Genomic DNA, 16,770 nt, shown 5'->3' on the forward strand with positions numbered 1-16,770 from the left:
GCCGGCCTTTGGGCCCGTCAAGTTCAGGATTGGACGCCGGAGCGCCCCTTTAGTGTAGAGCTTTTTCTTCTGGTCTAGGAGGTATGCTGGACTCGGAGATCACCTCCCTCAAAGATATGTTGCTTCAATTTGGGGGTGTCAGGTTAGAGTGTCTGCCGTTTGAGGGGTCACTTTTGGGGGTGTAATTGAGCCGTGCCCAGGAGTGTTCACGTCGCTGCCTTCCTCTTCTGAAGAGAAGAGGTGCGGGCTTTTCTCGCCGTCTGAGCTGTCCCCTGGGAGCCCCACCTCTGCAGCTGCTTGAAGCGCTTTTCGGCGCTCTGCGATGATTTGCGTAAGGTCTGGAGAGTTTTTGTTAGAGGAATCTGAACGTGAGCTCAGCTGGGTGAGCGTGACTCTTTTCTGTTGTCGGCATTGGCGGCCTGATGGTCAATCTGTCTGCGCCTTTCTGGGATTGTTCACGTTGGAAAGTTGTTGTTCAACCCAGTTGCTAGCTTCCGCGGGGTCTGAGAAAAAGTGTGTGTTTCCGTTGTACATGATCTTGAGTCGATCCGGGAACAGAAGTGCATATTGGACATTCTTCTGACGCAGGATGCGTTTGACCGCCAAGAAGGTTTTATCTTTGTTGCTGGACAGCCCATGAGTAGTCAGGGAATAGCATAACCTGCTTGTCCTCTACTCGAATTATTCCTTGTCATCTTGCTGCTCGAAGGATGGCGTCTCTATCCTGATAGCGGGAGCAGTTTTAGGAGAAATGGTCGGGTGGCGACCCTGGTAGCGGTCTGCGGGCCGGCACCCGGTGTGCCCTTTCTATGGAGAAAAATGGGGTCAAGTCTCTGGCTGGTGTGAACGTCATGATCCATGTTGCAATGTAGCTGAGAGCGTTAGTCCCTTCCACTCCTTCCGGAAGATTGATAATGCGGATGTTACTTCTCTGGGATCGTCCTTCTAAATCGTCCGTTCTGCTCTCCAGGATCTTCCCCCGCGACTGCAGATCTTTCAGAGTGTCTTGTTGCTGTTGCATTTGCGGTTCCAGGGTATGAAGTTTTTTTTTCTCCTTGCTTTACTTTGTCTACCAACTTCCTGTGGTCGTCCCGGAGCAGATTAAGGTCCGTGGCCAGCTCCCCGAACTTGTGCTCCATGGTTACTCTTGAGTGTTCAATCCCCGCTAAGACTTTATCTAATTTGTTTGACATGGAGTCCGAGTTTGTGGCTTCCCCTCCTAGTTGTGTGGTGTTGGTCAATTGGGGTCCCGGGGTCTGTACTGTGCCCGTTGCACGTTGGTGGCCCATGATGGTCACGTCCCCCATCGATGGTCACAGGAGGTCGCCTGGGTCACTCTCTGCGGGTAGGGGCCCAGTTGCCCGTGGTTTGGTGAGGTCTCTGCGATATCCTGAGGTATCTCCCGACCTTGGTTCAATCGTGGTTCCCAGTAGCCACCCAGGTTCTCGTAGGCGATTTCCTCTCTCCTAGAATATGCCTCGCTCGAGTTGATAGGGAATATCACCTTAATAAATGAAGGTGCGGGGTGTCCAGTCTCCCCTCTGGTTTGGTGTCCGCTGTGGTCAGTGTGAGTCCACCGGCAGACCGGGCTCACCGGAACGTCCCCCGCGTCCTCCGGTCTCCCGCCCACGGTCTCGACTCTCCCCGGCGTGGCACATGAACTCCCTAAGCGTGAGGCTTGCTGCTGTCTATATAATCTCCGCCAGGAATGGAGGTCAGCCGCCCGGTATGAGATGCCTCCTTTACAATATCAGTTTCCCTCACAGACCCGGCGTCTTCCACAAGCACCCGTGCCCCACCCGGCCTCGATGAGGCCGTGGGCTATCACCAGGGCAGCGGTCCTTCTGTGACCCAGGTGGCTCCAATGACCCGTCACCGTTCAGGCCTCCAATGTGGGCACAGGTGCCGTCTCACTCCACATACCACGGGCTCGGATCCGGCAAAGTTGAGAGGCCACCTTAGTAGGGTGTAACTGTCGGCCGTAAAAGAGTCCTCATCCGGCTCTCCCGCGTGGGTCCACCCACCAGGCCCGCACTCCAACCTCACCTCCCCCCACGCGCCTTGAGGCCCGGCGCCGTGCCGGGGGAGGGTGCCTCTGTGCAGGCGCCACGGTGATCCCGATGCTGGCTTGCTGTCCCTCAAGGCTGGGGTCCCTCTCGTGCAAGGTTCGCGGTGGTTGGGAGCCCGTGGATGGCCGCAGCTGTGCCCTCACCTGACTCTCGCCGGACTCTTCCTCCATCTGGGAACCACCGGGTCTCAAGCCAGTAACTCCGCAGGGTCCGGGAGTTAACGACCAGCAGGCTCCGCCATCAATCCTGGCTTGAATTTGGGAACGTTCAGGGTCCGCAGTGCGCTGCCATTTTGCGATTGCGGCCGTGACCCCGGCGGAGTCTCCAGCGCCGTCACGAGCACCTCCGCAGCTATTCCTCCGGGCCTGTCGAATGCCCCCCACGATCATCTTAGTTACGGTGGCATTGGTTGCGAGTTGTGGTGTCTTTATGGCCTATAATTTTGCAACATTGCGGGCCGCCGAGCGGAGCGCTCGGATGTGCTGCCGCCATCTTGGCCTGCTTGGCCACGCCCCCTCAAACTTTTTTTCTTTAAGTTTCATGGTTTCTGTCTTTGTGAGCTCACGGGTGAGGTGCACATGCACCACTGTTTGCTTTAGATATAATATGTAGAAAATAGCCCTTTTTGGATGGTCAACCCCCAACCCCCAGCATTTGGTCCAGTACTGTTGGTTATGACTCTGATAGCACACTGGAGCCTGCTTCCCAGGCTCCAGTGCTAGTGCCCTCTCCCTAAAACTGTTGTGTAAATTGGCATCCCCAACTGACAAGGACTTTATCCCCCTTTAAAGTCCCTAGTATATGGTACCAGTGGTACCCAGCGCATGAGTGGTAAAGGGGTCTCCAGGGCTTGCAGCACTGTTTGTGCCACCCTGAGTGACCCAGGTAAACTACTGACCGCAAGCCTGCCATTGCTGTCTGCAATAACACTGTAAACTGCTCCATTTCGACTTTGCCCTCATCATGTGTGACGGAATTAATGCTATGCTTTTAATATGTCAGTCACCCCTAAGGAAAGTCTCCTGAGCCTAGGAGGCAGGGTGCCTTATTTTAAAAGTGTAGGCATGTAAGTGTAAGCTTATATGTCCCTATAGTGGCCTTTACCATTAAAGTACACTATAAGTGATAGGCGGTCCATAGGATAACATGGGCTGGCACCGGGGAAAACCATAGGTTGGCAGCTCCATTATGGTACCGCCTAAATATGTCTGGTATCAAACAACGTGCCTTCTTATCCCTGACACCAATCATGTGTCAAGGGTAATATGGCATGCACCTAGATGGCTACCTTAGAAATTGCCCACCTGGTTGCCCCAGCTTCTCTGTGCTCTGGCTGGTAGCCCATGCTTGCTACTACCAAGACAGGATTCTGGCCTCCTTCCAGGCAGTGTGATCGCTCCCAGGAGTCAGGAACAAAGGCTGGGGCAGGAAGGAGGTCACACCTCCTGCTTCCCAGGACGGCTACTGAAGTGGCACATCAAGACCGTGAGCTTCAAAGCCTACATCAGACCTGACTCCCAGAGGAAACAACCCTCCCCTACCCCTGGAACATTTGAGAAATTGGGTATACAGGAGGTGTACACCCCCAGAAATCAAGCCACATCTCTAGGTTGGGCTGTCTGGTCTGACCAGCTGAGAAAGACTCCTGAAATTTTTTTATGTGGTAGAAATAGTGAGTTCTGAGTTGAAAAGCTGTCCCACATCCCGGATGTGTTCACCTCGGGCGTATTAGACGCTGGTGCAAGCAGCCCATTGGCTGCTTGCATCCGCACTCCTAACACCCCTAAATCTAGGATTTAAGGGCTACCCCTGACACCAGTACCTCAGTTCTGAACAACCTGAATCGAAGAGGACAAAGAAGAGACCTGAGTCTGCGACAGCAGGACTTGCACCAAGCAAACGAGGCATACTGTAGCATTGCTCCTAGAACTACCCGATTGAGACTCATCCTAGGCTAACCTTTGTTTTCTCCAGACAGAGCGACTCCTGTGAGAGCCTGAAGCACCCTCAGACTCCCCTGGACTAGTGGCACTAGTACCCTGCAAACTGTAGGTAAAACAATGCTCCAGATCCAAAGAATCGCTGACCATCGGGCCTGCCGAGGGATCAACCAAATACAGATGAACTAGTGCATTGTGAGAAATGTAGTCTTGCCTCCTACAAAGTTACAAGCTACTGTGTTCCCTGGGACTACCAGACGTCGAAATACCTTTTCCCAAGAATTGCAGCTGCCAAGGTTTGTTGGTCGCCAGTCCGGCATCCGACCCCTACACTCCAAGCTGCACCTAGAGGGGAACTCCATCCAACCTTCGACTGATGTCAGCAACCACCTTGTTGTTTTTTTGCATCTTGTTCCCTGCAGCACAGTGTAAGCAGAAAAGCAGTTCTCCTGCAGCTCCCGTTAAGCACCAGGGACAGCCAGGACAATTTTGTCCCCGGACTCCACGGGCCAAGAAAAATTGAATTGACTGTCGTGACCTGGTCCTGGGGCCCACATCACCCATACCCTGCTAGTGTTCCATGCAACTCAACCTGAAAGTGACAGATGGTCACTGGTGGGTTTTCCCATTGACCGCAATGTTGGAATCTCATTTTATTCTTTTGCACCTATTTTATATTGCTTCTAAAATCTATAACTCTGGTCATATGTATTCTATTCCGTTCATTTTTGTGTCTAAATTAAGATAAAAATAGGTTTTATATTTGTAAATTGGTGTGGGATTTCTCTTAAGTCATGTCAATTACTTTTCATCCATGTTGGTACTCTGTTCCTCTAGTAAAGTTTGGCTATCTTTGCCAAACTACCAGGACTGAGCTAAGGATGTACTATTGTGAAACTAAGGTCCATCTTTGGGGTCTGTGAGAGTATTAAATGGTGAAACCTAACCAGCACCACCACATAATAATCCACCTTTCTACATAATGTATTTGAATTTAATGTCACATTTATAAATAAGTTAAAACCATGTCAATAGCAAAATAGCAAAACACGCTGCTTTCTTGTTAGAAGTGCACATTTAGTTATCGTTTTCACGTACTGCTTTTAATTGAGCTCAAATTGATGAAAATATTGGCTAAATTACAATTTTGTAATCTGAAGGTGCCTTGGACCGTTGTGTGATGGGGATCACAGCCGTTGAGATTTTAAATGCTTGTGATGAGGCGGTCCCTGCTGCAGTGGATTCTCTTAGCCACCCTGCTGTCAATTTAAAACAAGCCATGACTCGACGAAGCCTTGCAGCTCTCAAGAATATGGCACACCAGAAGCTCCAGACTCTTGCCACAAATCTGCTTGCTTCAGAGGCCTCTGAAAAAGTAAGTTGCACAAAGTCAAGTTTAATATATGAAACTGTATTGTTTTCAGTTACTCAACAATGAGTGTAAGAGCAATGTTACCTTAAGAGTCCAATCTTAATAGCTCAGATAAAAATGATCTTCCTGAATATGGACAAAACTGAATACAAGGGATCACTCCAAGACCAAAAGAGATGCTTTGTTCATGTGTTAAAATTGTAATCCCAGTTCTGACTCAGTCGTCGATCCCTTCTTATCAGGCAGCCGTGAATTTGTTGTTACTTTGCTTAACACACTTTTGCTGTACCTCCTGTCTGCTGTTATATGTATCTATATTCTTCTTAAGGCGCAATCTGGAAGATGGTTCATATGTTGAAAAACCTATTATTGATCAGGCGGTGAGAAATACCTTAAGGATTGTGATTTTTGTTGAGGAGGCGGGAGCATTAAGAGACCTTGACGTAGTAAGACCAGCCAAGAAGGAGCATTATGCAGACCAGCTGAGCTGTCAGTGCAAGTCTTCACTTTTGACTCGCATCTCTTCAGAAATGTGGTGCAAGAGCGTTCTGTAGGTTTAGCCCACTGGGTTCACCCACACCTAAAAGAATGCAAGTAGGTTACTGTTGTCGTGTTTAATTGAAGATTTAGTGAGTCATGCAGGAGTGATTGGCGTGTATGTGCATTGAATGACAGTATTCAAAAGGTTGCCACCCAACCCTTTGATTGGTGCCATGGAAGCCTGGATTTACTCTGACCTGTTTCCACTGTGCTGGGAGGCACCTTTGTTTCTAGTTGTGGTTATGTGCCACTACTCCAGATGGCTAGGCATTTGCTTAATGTATAGTTGTCCTACAAGTAGCTTTATTAATATTATGAAATAGTATTTCAGGGATTGGGTCTTCTTAGTGTATTATTGAGTGATAGTGGAGCGCAGCTGACCCTTTAGAATATAGAAGAGATATTGGATAGAAACGGAGTAGACCATTATATGGGTTTGTTCTGTAATCCCGAAAGCAGTAGAATGGCTGAATAACTCAGCAGATCTCTCATGGAGTGCCTGAAAAGGGTAGTGACTGCTGGTAACAAATGAAATAGTTAAGTACAAAAACAAAGTGGTGTCTTAGACTGAAGGCAATTTCAACAGCAGATGAGAGACCTTTTGCAGTCCAGAGAGGTAGTAAGTCAACATTAGTCTGAAGAAGACATGTCTCATGTAACCAGAATAAAGATTACGTTTATCGACCATTGAAGTCTGTCCGGCTTCCACTGGACTCAAGAGCAATGACAGAATAACTGCTCTCTGAAATTAAACAGCGAGGTCCGAGCTTTCTGAACTGACAGAATTCCAAAGATCTGTTTCCAGCAGGAAGGGACAACAAGAATAACAGGATCCTAATACTGAAGACCCACAACAACAACTTAATATTCAAGATAACGAGCATGCAGAGGAAATGTTCAAGGCAAAAATACAGTGTGTGTGTGTGTGTGTGTGTGTGTGTGTGTGTGTGTGTGTGTGTGTGTGTGTGTGTGTGTGTGTGTGTGTATATATATATATATATATATATATATATATATATATATATATATATATATATATATATATATATATATATATATATATATATATATATATATATATGAAAGAGGAGTCCTTCCTGACGAAAAGACCAAAGGACACAGCGGGGGTACCACGTAACCATTTATTTATCGCAGATTTTAGTCATAATGCATTTCGGCGTTTGGTCGTGCCTTCCTCAGATGCCTTTCCTGCCTTGGGTTACGCTCGCTCCATCTTTTAAAATGTCATGCGGTATTCCAAATGATTGGAGTATTCCAGGCCCCGCCTTTATTGCCTGCAGCTGTTGCCCAATGTTGAACGGACTCAGCCTCCCAGCATGCATTGCAACTGCAGTCCAAAATGCGGAGTAGTGCTTCAATGCACCCTATTGAGCCTTAACAAAAAGAGGGAGACGGCTGATTTGAGCCACAAGAGTTCCAGTAATAAAGATGCAAATCGCCACCTCGGGTCCCCAACGCCTCAACCTCCGGAGCATGTATGTATATGTATATGTATATGTATATATATATATATATATATATATATATATATATATATATATATATATATATATATATTCATATTCTACTGGCGGTCGCCAGTTTATAGTTAGGACCCTGTTTCCATAGGAAATCCGCAACATTCTATTTGGAATAACTTTAGCGCCGGTCGACGAATCCTCGCGAAATTTTCAAAATAGGTGGGGCGCTACGCTCCGCTCCTACCCTGAATGTCTCGGGGGCATTCGTCTAGCGGGGGCTGAGAAAAAAGGGGGGTCCCAAAACGCGTTTTTCCCATGCATTTTTCCATAGGACCTTTAGACACAGCTACAGCCCGAACGGCTGAACAGAGTTACTTGAAATTTGGCAGAGAGGTAGTCCTCAGGTCAAGGAAGTGCCTTTTGTAGGTTTGGTGTAAATCTGTTCAGTAGATCCTGAGAAAATAGCATTTAAATCAATATATATATCTGTGGCAGCTTACAGTGCGCTTACCTTGCGCTTACGGTAAGCTTACCGTACGCGTACGGTGCAGTGCGCGAGCGCGATTCTGATTGGCTGTTAGATCTAAGTAAACATTCGAATCGGTCGAAACCAGGAAGCGGCGGCCGCCATTTTCTCTCTCGCACTCTGAGTGAGGCAGCAAAAACAAAGGCAAAAAACATCTAAAGGGGCAATGTATTCAGTTCCTAACCACCTAGCATTGATGATGGTGTCCCCAAAGAACCCCCAAGGCCAAAAATTCAAATTTTTTTTTTGGGAAAAATCGCCGATTACGCTTACCGTACGCGTACGGTAAAAATTAATAATAAAAAAAAAAACTATCCACACTATACCCACCCCGTGTGCAAAAGGTTTCCGAAGGGCACCTTTTGTTCATGGCATATATCAAACAAATGAAAATATAAATGATTACCTTTCAACACGAAGCGCATAATATGTCCTCCATGTGCGCACGGTGCGCGAAGCGCATCGTGCGTGCATGGCCCATCCTGCGTAACGTGGGCACGCGGTGCGTGCAGCGCACCGCGTGACCACCGTGCGTGCACGGCACTAACTGCGTAAAGTGGGCGCGCGGTGCGCGAAGCGCACCGTGCGCGCACGGAACGAACTGCGTTAACTGGGCGCGCACGCCACGAATGGCGTAAAGTAACTTAGCATTTAAAAAACCGTACAAATTCACTGAAAAAACCATAGGTTTCACACACGTTATAGTTAGGAATTAGCATTTAAAAAACCTTGCAAATTCACTGAAAAAACCATAGGTTTCACACATGTTATAGTTAGCGGACGGAACGAACTGCGTTAACTGGGCGCGCACGCCACGAATGGATTCATGGATTTGATGGGCTGCTCCGTGCTCATTTCACAAAGAGGCCGCCCTGAAGGGTCGGGGGCTCCGGTACTCGGAGGATGTTTGGGAATATTGATTGAGGAGCATGACCCACTTGCCCTCTCAGGACTTACTAAAGGATGTGCTACTCAGCGAATCCGGAGAGTACATGGAAGGGATTCAGAAGGGATGAATGCCTTTCTGATCGTGCTGGAGATGGACATTTTTCAAAGCATGTTTTAAAAAAATGTGAGCACTTGCATGAAATCCATATTTACAAGGCCAGTTGCATCAGTATTTTTCCACACCAGCATCGTGCAGGTAATAACGAGACAAGGACTTCCTTAATTGTATTTAAAAATAACTTACCTGCATTATGGGAAATGAAGTTCAAAATGACTGGTCATGTGACACACTGACTTTTTAAACGCACGTTTGCACTTTGCAATTTTCATTGCTTCCACCTGTGAGCAAGGCGACTGTGTTCGCTGAAACGCGTAAGGAGACGGAAGCTTCTGTGCGCTTGGTGCTAAGAATAAATGCAACCTTTTCAGCAGTGGGCCTCTTTCCGTTGTTTCTTTTCATGGATTTGATGGGCTGCTTCGTGCTCATTTCACAAAGAGGCCGCCCTGAAGGGTCGGGGGCTCCGGTACTCGGAGGATGTTTGGGAATATTGATTGAGGAGCATGACCCACTTGCCCTCTCAGGACTTACTAAAGGATGTGCTACTCAGCGAATCCGGAGAGTACATGGAAGGGATTCAGAAGGGATGAATGCCTTTCTGATCGTGCTGGAGATGGACATTTTTCAAAGCATGTTTTAAAAAAATGTGAGCACTTGCATGAAATCCATATTTACAAGGCCAGTTGCATCAGTATTTTTCCACACCAGCATCGTGCAGGTAATAACGAGACAAGGACTTCCTTAATTGTATTTAAAAATAACTTACCTGCATTATGGGAAATGAAGTTCAAAATGACTGGTCATGTGACACACTGACTTTTTAAACGCACGTTTGCACTTTGCAATTTTCATTGCTTCCACCTGTGAGCAAGGCGACTGTGTTCGCTGAAACGCGTAAGGAGACGGAAGCTTCTGTGCGCTTGGTGCTAAGAATAAATGCAACCTTTTCAGCAGTGGGCCTCTTTCCGTTGTTTCTTTTCATGGATTTGATGGGCTGCTCCGTGCTCATTTCACAAAGAGGCCGCCCTGAAGGGTCGGGGGCTCCGGTACTCGGAGGATGTTTGGGAATATTGATTGAGGAGCATGACCCACTTGCCCTCTCAGGACTTACTAAAGGATGTGCTACTCAGCGAATCCGGAGAGTACATGGAAGGGATTCAGAAGGGATGAATGCCTTTCTGATCGTGCTGGAGATGGACATTTTTCAAAGCATGTTTTAAAAAAATGTGAGCACTTGCATGAAATCCATATTTACAAGGCCAGTTGCATCAGTATTTTTCCACACCAGCATCGTGCAGGTAATAACGAGACAAGGACTTCCTTAATTGTATTTAAAAATAACTTACCTGCATTATGGGAAATGAAGTTCAAAATGACTGGTCATGTGACACACTGACTTTTTAAACGCACGTTTGCACTTTGCAATTTTCATTGCTTCCACCTGTGAGCAAGGCGACTGTGTTCGCTGAAACGCATAAGGAGACGGAAGCTTCTGTGCGCTTGGTGCTAAGAATAAATGCAACCTTTTCAGCAGTGGGCCTCTTTCCGTTGTTTCTTTTCATGGATTTGATGGGCTGCTCCGTGCTCATTTCACAAAGAGGCCGCCCTGAAGGGTCGGGGGCTCCGGTACTCGGAGGATGTTTGGGAATATATATATATATATATATATATATATATATATATATATATATATATATATAATCTACTGGCGGTCGCCAGTAGATAGTTATAGTTAGGACCCTGTTTCCATAGGAAATCCGCAACATTCTATTTGGAATAACTTTGGCGCCGGTCGACGAATCCTCGCGAAATTTTCAAAATAGGTGGGGCGCTACGCTCCGCTCCTACCCTGAATGTCTCGGGGGCATTCGTCTAGCGGGGGCTGAGAAAAAAGGGGGGTCCCAAAACGCGTTTTTCCCATGCATTTTTCCATAGGACCTTTAGACACAGCTACAGCCCGAACGGCTGAACAGAGTTACTTGAAATTTGGCAGAGAGGTAGTCCTCAGGTCAAGGAAGTGCCTTTTGTAGGTTTGGTGTAAATCTGTTCAGTAGATCCTGAGAAAATAGCATTTAAATCAATATATATATCTGTGGCAGCTTACAGTGCGCTTACCTTGCGCTTACGGTAAGCTTACCGTACGCGTACGGTGCAGTGCGCGAGCGCGATTCTGATTGGCTGTTAGATCTAAGTAAACATTCGAATCGGTCGAAACCAGGAAGCGGCGGCCGCCATTTTCTCTCTCGCACTCTGAGTGAGGCAGCAAAAACAAAGGCAAAAAACATCTAAAGGGGCAATGTATTCAGTTCCTAACCACCTAGCATTGATGATGGTGTCCCCAAAGAACCCCCAAGGCCAAAAATTCAAAATTTTTTTTTTTGAAAAATCGCCGATTACGCTTACCGTACGCGTACGGTAAAAATTAATAAAGAAAAAAAAAACTATCCACACTATACCCACCCCGTGTGCAAAAGGTTTCCGAAGGGCACCTTTTGTTCATGGCATATATCAAACAAATGAAAATATAAATGATTACCTTTCAAAACGAAGCGCATAATATGTCCTCCATGTGCGCACGGTGCGCGAAGCGCATCGTGCGTACATGGCCCATCCTGCGTAACGTGGGCACGCGGTGCGTGCAGCGCACCGCGTGACCACCGTGCGTGCACGGCACTAACTGCGTAAAGTGGGCGTGCGGTGCGCGAAGCGCACCGTGCGCGCACGGAACGAACTGCGTTAACTGGGCGCGCACGCCACGAATGGCGTAAAGTAACTTAGCATTTAAAAAACCGTACAAATTCACTGAAAAAACCATAGGTTTCACACACGTTATAGTTAGGAATTAGCATTTAAAAAACCTTGCAAATTCACTGAAAAAACCATAGGTTTCACACATGTTATAGTTAGCGGAAATTTTAATCATAAAAAACCATTGAAATTCCCCCGTTATAGTTAGTGCAGGCAACTATAACTCACGCAACCGCAATCCTCTGCTGATGCTAATACTGTATTTAGACACTTATTTGCCCATGTCTTCTTCCATTAAATTTTAGCTATACATATATTACAAATATTTTTTCAATGGTTTTTTATGATTAAAATTTCCGCTAACTATAACATAGGTTTCACACATGTTTTTTTCAGTGAATATATATATAGATATATAGATAGATAGATAGATAGATAGATAGATAGATAGATAGATAGATAGATAGATAGATATATGGTTCACAGTTACCCAAAGGTGCGGGGCGCACTCTACCATCAGCGCGTTCAAATTGAGGTAAGAAACAAAAGCATGCAGCGCCTGACGCGTTTCGGGCCACGCCCTTCCTCTGAGGCTTGCTGCTTACTGAATGACTGCCAACACAAGGACTCCAGCAATACTCCCATATTTAATCAAAATTGCACTCAGGTGAGTATCATCTTCACAAAGCCTTCTGGGACTGGTAGTCCTTAACATAAAACCCCAGTGGGCTGAAAGCAGGCATAAAGTACAATATTTCCAAATCACGGGTGCTTCTGCTGACATCTCACCCTTTCCAGTCAACGCCAGATGTATCAGTGCCGATCTTGAGACCAGCGCGGAACCGTAGAAATCCCCGGCGGTGCGCCCCCCGGCCGGGTCGGCCGTAATTAATGTAAGGTTCACAGTTACCCAAAGGTATATATATCCAGACTGTTGACCGGCAGAGCCACGCCGGTAAATTTGGCTCATACTCTACAATTGAATATTACCAATGATTTAAGTGTAAGAATTGCTGAAAAACAGTTCCAATGTCTAATCATGGATCACAGTGATTATAATAACTGTAGAATTCATTGTTATTCTCTGTTCCTTATATTGAGTGTAAAGTTTTGTTGAGTCTGTTTTCTAAAAACAATGACACAGACCAGCAACATTGACTAATACTCTTTCTATGTTTATTAATCTGTAACAGGAACTGTTTTAAATAACATTGCCACTTCCTGGTTTACTTGTGTGTGACTCACTGACAAAGACAATGCTGTCGAAACGCGTCTGAGTCACAGAATACAATCTCCTCTAAAGAAAAACTTGTGTGCGACTCTTTTTTCCTGCGCCTGGAAACGAGCGAGAAATGCTTCGTTTGACATGTATATATATATATCTATATATCCAGACTGGCCCACGGGTAGGCGTCGGCGCTCAAAGGTTACAGGGTGGTGCATGCTTGACCGGCAGAGCCACGCAGGTAAATTTGAATAATTTATCACTGTGCGGTGAAAGTAAAGAACGCACTCTCTCGATTGTAAGATTGATGGCGGTTTATTCAGGTAGCTGCCATGCCCCAACGCGTTTCGGTCCTGTACTGGGACCTTGATCACGGGTAAACTTTACACGGGGACTGGGCGTCATTTATTTCTATTGCCCCACAATTACTTCCTGTGTTCGCAGTGCATGGTGGTTAACGTAGTTTAACAAAATGTAAAGTGCTCAATACATTCAAAAAAAATAATTTTTGTGCTCAGTGTGTGATTTATAATAACACATTTAACTTCATATATGTGTAAATATGACAAATCTCATTATTAGTCAGATTCTTTACAGTGATAATTACTTCATGCTCTCCAGTGAGCCTATTTAATGATACAATTCATGAATTTCACAGCTCTCTGGTGAGCATTTTATCAGTTGATCATTAATGCACAGTTTTAACGATTTTGAGGATTTTCTTAGGGAGTATTTACAAATGTCCATAAAGTTCCTCGTCCTGGTTTAGGCGTCTAGGAGTTAGGGTCCTGAATGTTATGATGTGTTTGGACTCCCTTTGTCGCAGAGTCTTTTCACGGTTTCCTCCTCTTTCTCTTTCTGGAATTTGTTCGACCGCCCAATATTTCAAGCATTCCCATTTGCTTTGATGTTGATTTTCCATATGCTTAGCTATTGCATTAGAGCGATCGTTATGTTTGATTGCTCGGATGTGTTCCAGGATTCTTTTCTTCACTTCAAAGATGGTACTGCCTATGTAGCATAGTTTACACGGGCACTCCACCATGTAAATTACATATTTGCTTTTGCAGGTCAAATTTTTTATAATTTTCCATTTGGTGCCTGTGTTGTATTCAATCTCTTGTTTGTTTGTTGCAATTTTACAAGACTTGCATTGCTTACATGGCCAGAATCCTTTTCTTTGTAACCAGGTAGTTGTTAGAGCATCTTGGAAATGGCTGTGTTATTTTGTCACCAATGTTTTTGGCTCTGCGATATGTGATGTTGGGGTGATCGCCCATTATTTTTGTTAGTACTGGATCCAGTTGTAATATACCCCAATGTTTCTTGATAATTTTAATTAGGCATTTATTTTCTGCATTGTATGTTGTTATGAGTCTTATTTTTATTTGATCTTCTGATTCATTTTTAGTTGTTGTTTTCTTTAGTATGTCACTTCGTTTTTGATTCAATACTTTCTGTAGACTCTTTTCAATTACTTTTTTGGGGTATTTACGCATTTTGAATCTGTTGCTCGCTTGATTACTGTGTTTTTGAAATTCAGTATCCGCAGAGCAGTTCCTTCTGAGTCGTAAGAACTCTCCATTTGGAATACTCCATTTTAGAGATTCATTATGGAAGCTCTGACCATGTAGAATCGTAATGGTCGCTGTTTTTTTGCGGTGTAAGGTGGTTTGTAAGGAACTATTTTCAACATATACAGTTGTATCTAGGAATGTCACTTTTTTGGCATTGATTTCATAGGTGAATTTTAATTTTGCCACGTTGTTGTTTAGTTTCTCGAAATATTTGAGGAACTCCAATTCAGTGCCATCCCAAATGATTAACAAATCATCTATGAAGCGAAGCCAAAGTATGGTTTTTTTCCAAGAATGCATCATTTTCTTCTGACCAAGCAATCTGCTGCTCAAACCAACCCATTGTTAAATTGGCGTAATTAGGAGAAAATGAAAATCCCATTGCACAACCTTTGATTTGTTTACAGATTTGTTTATTGAATAAAAATATGTTGTTATAAAGGCATAGGGTGATCATTTCTATTAGCATGACATTGTGCTTTTGATATTGAATGTTCCTTTTATCTAAAAAGTACTTGCATGCCTGAATGCAAGTCGGATGTTCGAAATTAGTGTACAACGAAATTGCATCCATGGTGACGAGTTTATAGGTTGGTAGCCATGTAATTCCTTCTAATTTTCGTAGGAGGTCTGTTGTATCTTGTAGGTAAGAGCTAAGATCTTTCACTAGAGGTGCTAGGAAGTGGTCAATATAGTTTGAAATTGGTTCTAATAATGAACAGTTTGCCGAAACTATAGGTCTTCCGGGGGGGTTCACTTTGCTTTTGTGAATTTTGGGTAGACAATAAAAGGTAGCCATTATTGGATGATTACATTTGAGGTATTTGCATTCTTCTTCATCAATGAGATTTGAGTGAAACCACTGTTGTAAATAAGTTGTTAGATTATTTTCAATTTCCTTTGTAGGATCAGCGGTTAGTTGTTTGTAACATTCAATGTCCATAAGTTGTCATTTTTGCTTCTGTGATGTAATCTCGTTTGTCAAGAACAATGATGTTCCCCCCTTTATCTGCGGGTTTGATTTCGATGGTTTTGTCTTCTTGCAGTTTGTTTAATGCCATTCTCTCTTGTTGGGATAGGTTATCCTTACACTTAAGGCCCTTGATTTTGTATAGATCTTCTATTATAGCCTCATGGAAGACATCTACTTTGTTTCCTGGTGGTAAGGTTGGGTAGTATAACGATCTTGATTTTAGGCCACTTTCTCCTGCTCCAAGTGAGGGTAGGAGTTCCTCCAGTTCCTCTAGAACTTCTATTTGTTGTTGTGTGCCCTCTTCTCCCATTGTAATTAGGGTTTCCTGATGCGATCTATCTCTGGCTACTAGTATGCTCAACGATGTGGTGGGATTGATATCTTTTTTTTATCGTTGATTTTTCTGCATAGATCTTAGCTAGTTTAATTTTACGTGTGTATTTGTATAGGTCTACCCTAGTTTCAGCGATATTTAAATGAGATGTTGGGCGAAAATTCAAACCTTTTTTTTAGAACCTTTGTTTCCATTTCAGTTAGAATTTTGTCCGAGAGATTAATGACATTTAGCTCTTGTGAAGTGGATTTATCTATTTCTTCGGTTGCCTCAATCGTTCTTTGGACCATGTGTCTGGTTTGGGATCCTCTCTTGCCTCTTTTGCCTCTCCATGTCTTCCCCTTGTTGCTCTTCCTCTGCCCCTGCCTCTCTTTGGTGTTTGATCCTTGTGTTGTTGTTCTAATGCCATTCTCATTTCGTTAAAAAATTGGTCTTTTTTCTGGAGTCCGCGCTACTTTGTGGGGTGTTTTCGTTTTCATAGCTGGAAAATTCCTTGCTTGTTGTTTCCAATTGAGCCTTATTCCTGCGCACTTCGTATTGTCTTCCAAAGGGGAAGATTCTACATTCTTCAAAATCTGCTTTGTCTCTTTGGAATTTCTGTTGTTTGCGTTGTTTGACTCTGTCTTCGTGTTTTTCCAGATTTTTTTGTGTGTCATTTTTCAATTTTTCTAAATCTTCAGATAATGTCATTTTTTTCTATTTATTCCTCTCGTTCTTTGAGTTCTTTTCGGATTTCTTTTAATGCTTTTTCAATATGTTTTATTAAGATAAGCATCAAGCCTGTTGAAGATTCCAATAGATGTTCACCCCATTCCTGTAATATCTCACCATTTGTGTCTTGATGACTTGGCATCAATAGTAGGCGGAGGCCCCTGGGTATTCTTTTTACCTCAACATATTTTTGCAGTGTTATTAGTTCCCACCATTTGTTAATTTCTTTCTTCGATAATCTCTCCCAGTAACGTAGAATTTCTTTGCT

The 16,770-nt window shown here is 44.5% G+C and overlaps 1 protein-coding gene across 4 annotated transcripts in view; it reads left to right on the top strand.

The window, feature by feature from the left end:
• The window catches only part of WDR7 (WD repeat domain 7), a 1,596,127-nt gene that overhangs the window by 390,818 nt on the left and 1,188,539 nt on the right, over window positions 1-16,770 (top strand). For all 4 annotated transcript variants that reach the window (XM_085630124.1, XM_085630134.1, XM_085630121.1 and 1 more), the window contains one exon: window positions 5,170-5,384. In XM_085630124.1, the coding sequence (XP_085486250.1) occupies window positions 5,170-5,384 (215 nt within the window). The remainder of the gene's footprint in view (window positions 1-5,169; window positions 5,385-16,770) is intronic.

Source organism: Triturus cristatus, chromosome 2_1, assembly GCF_964204655.1.
Source record: "Triturus cristatus chromosome 2_1, aTriCri1.1, whole genome shotgun sequence".
NCBI lineage: Eukaryota > Metazoa > Chordata > Amphibia > Caudata > Salamandridae > Triturus > Triturus cristatus.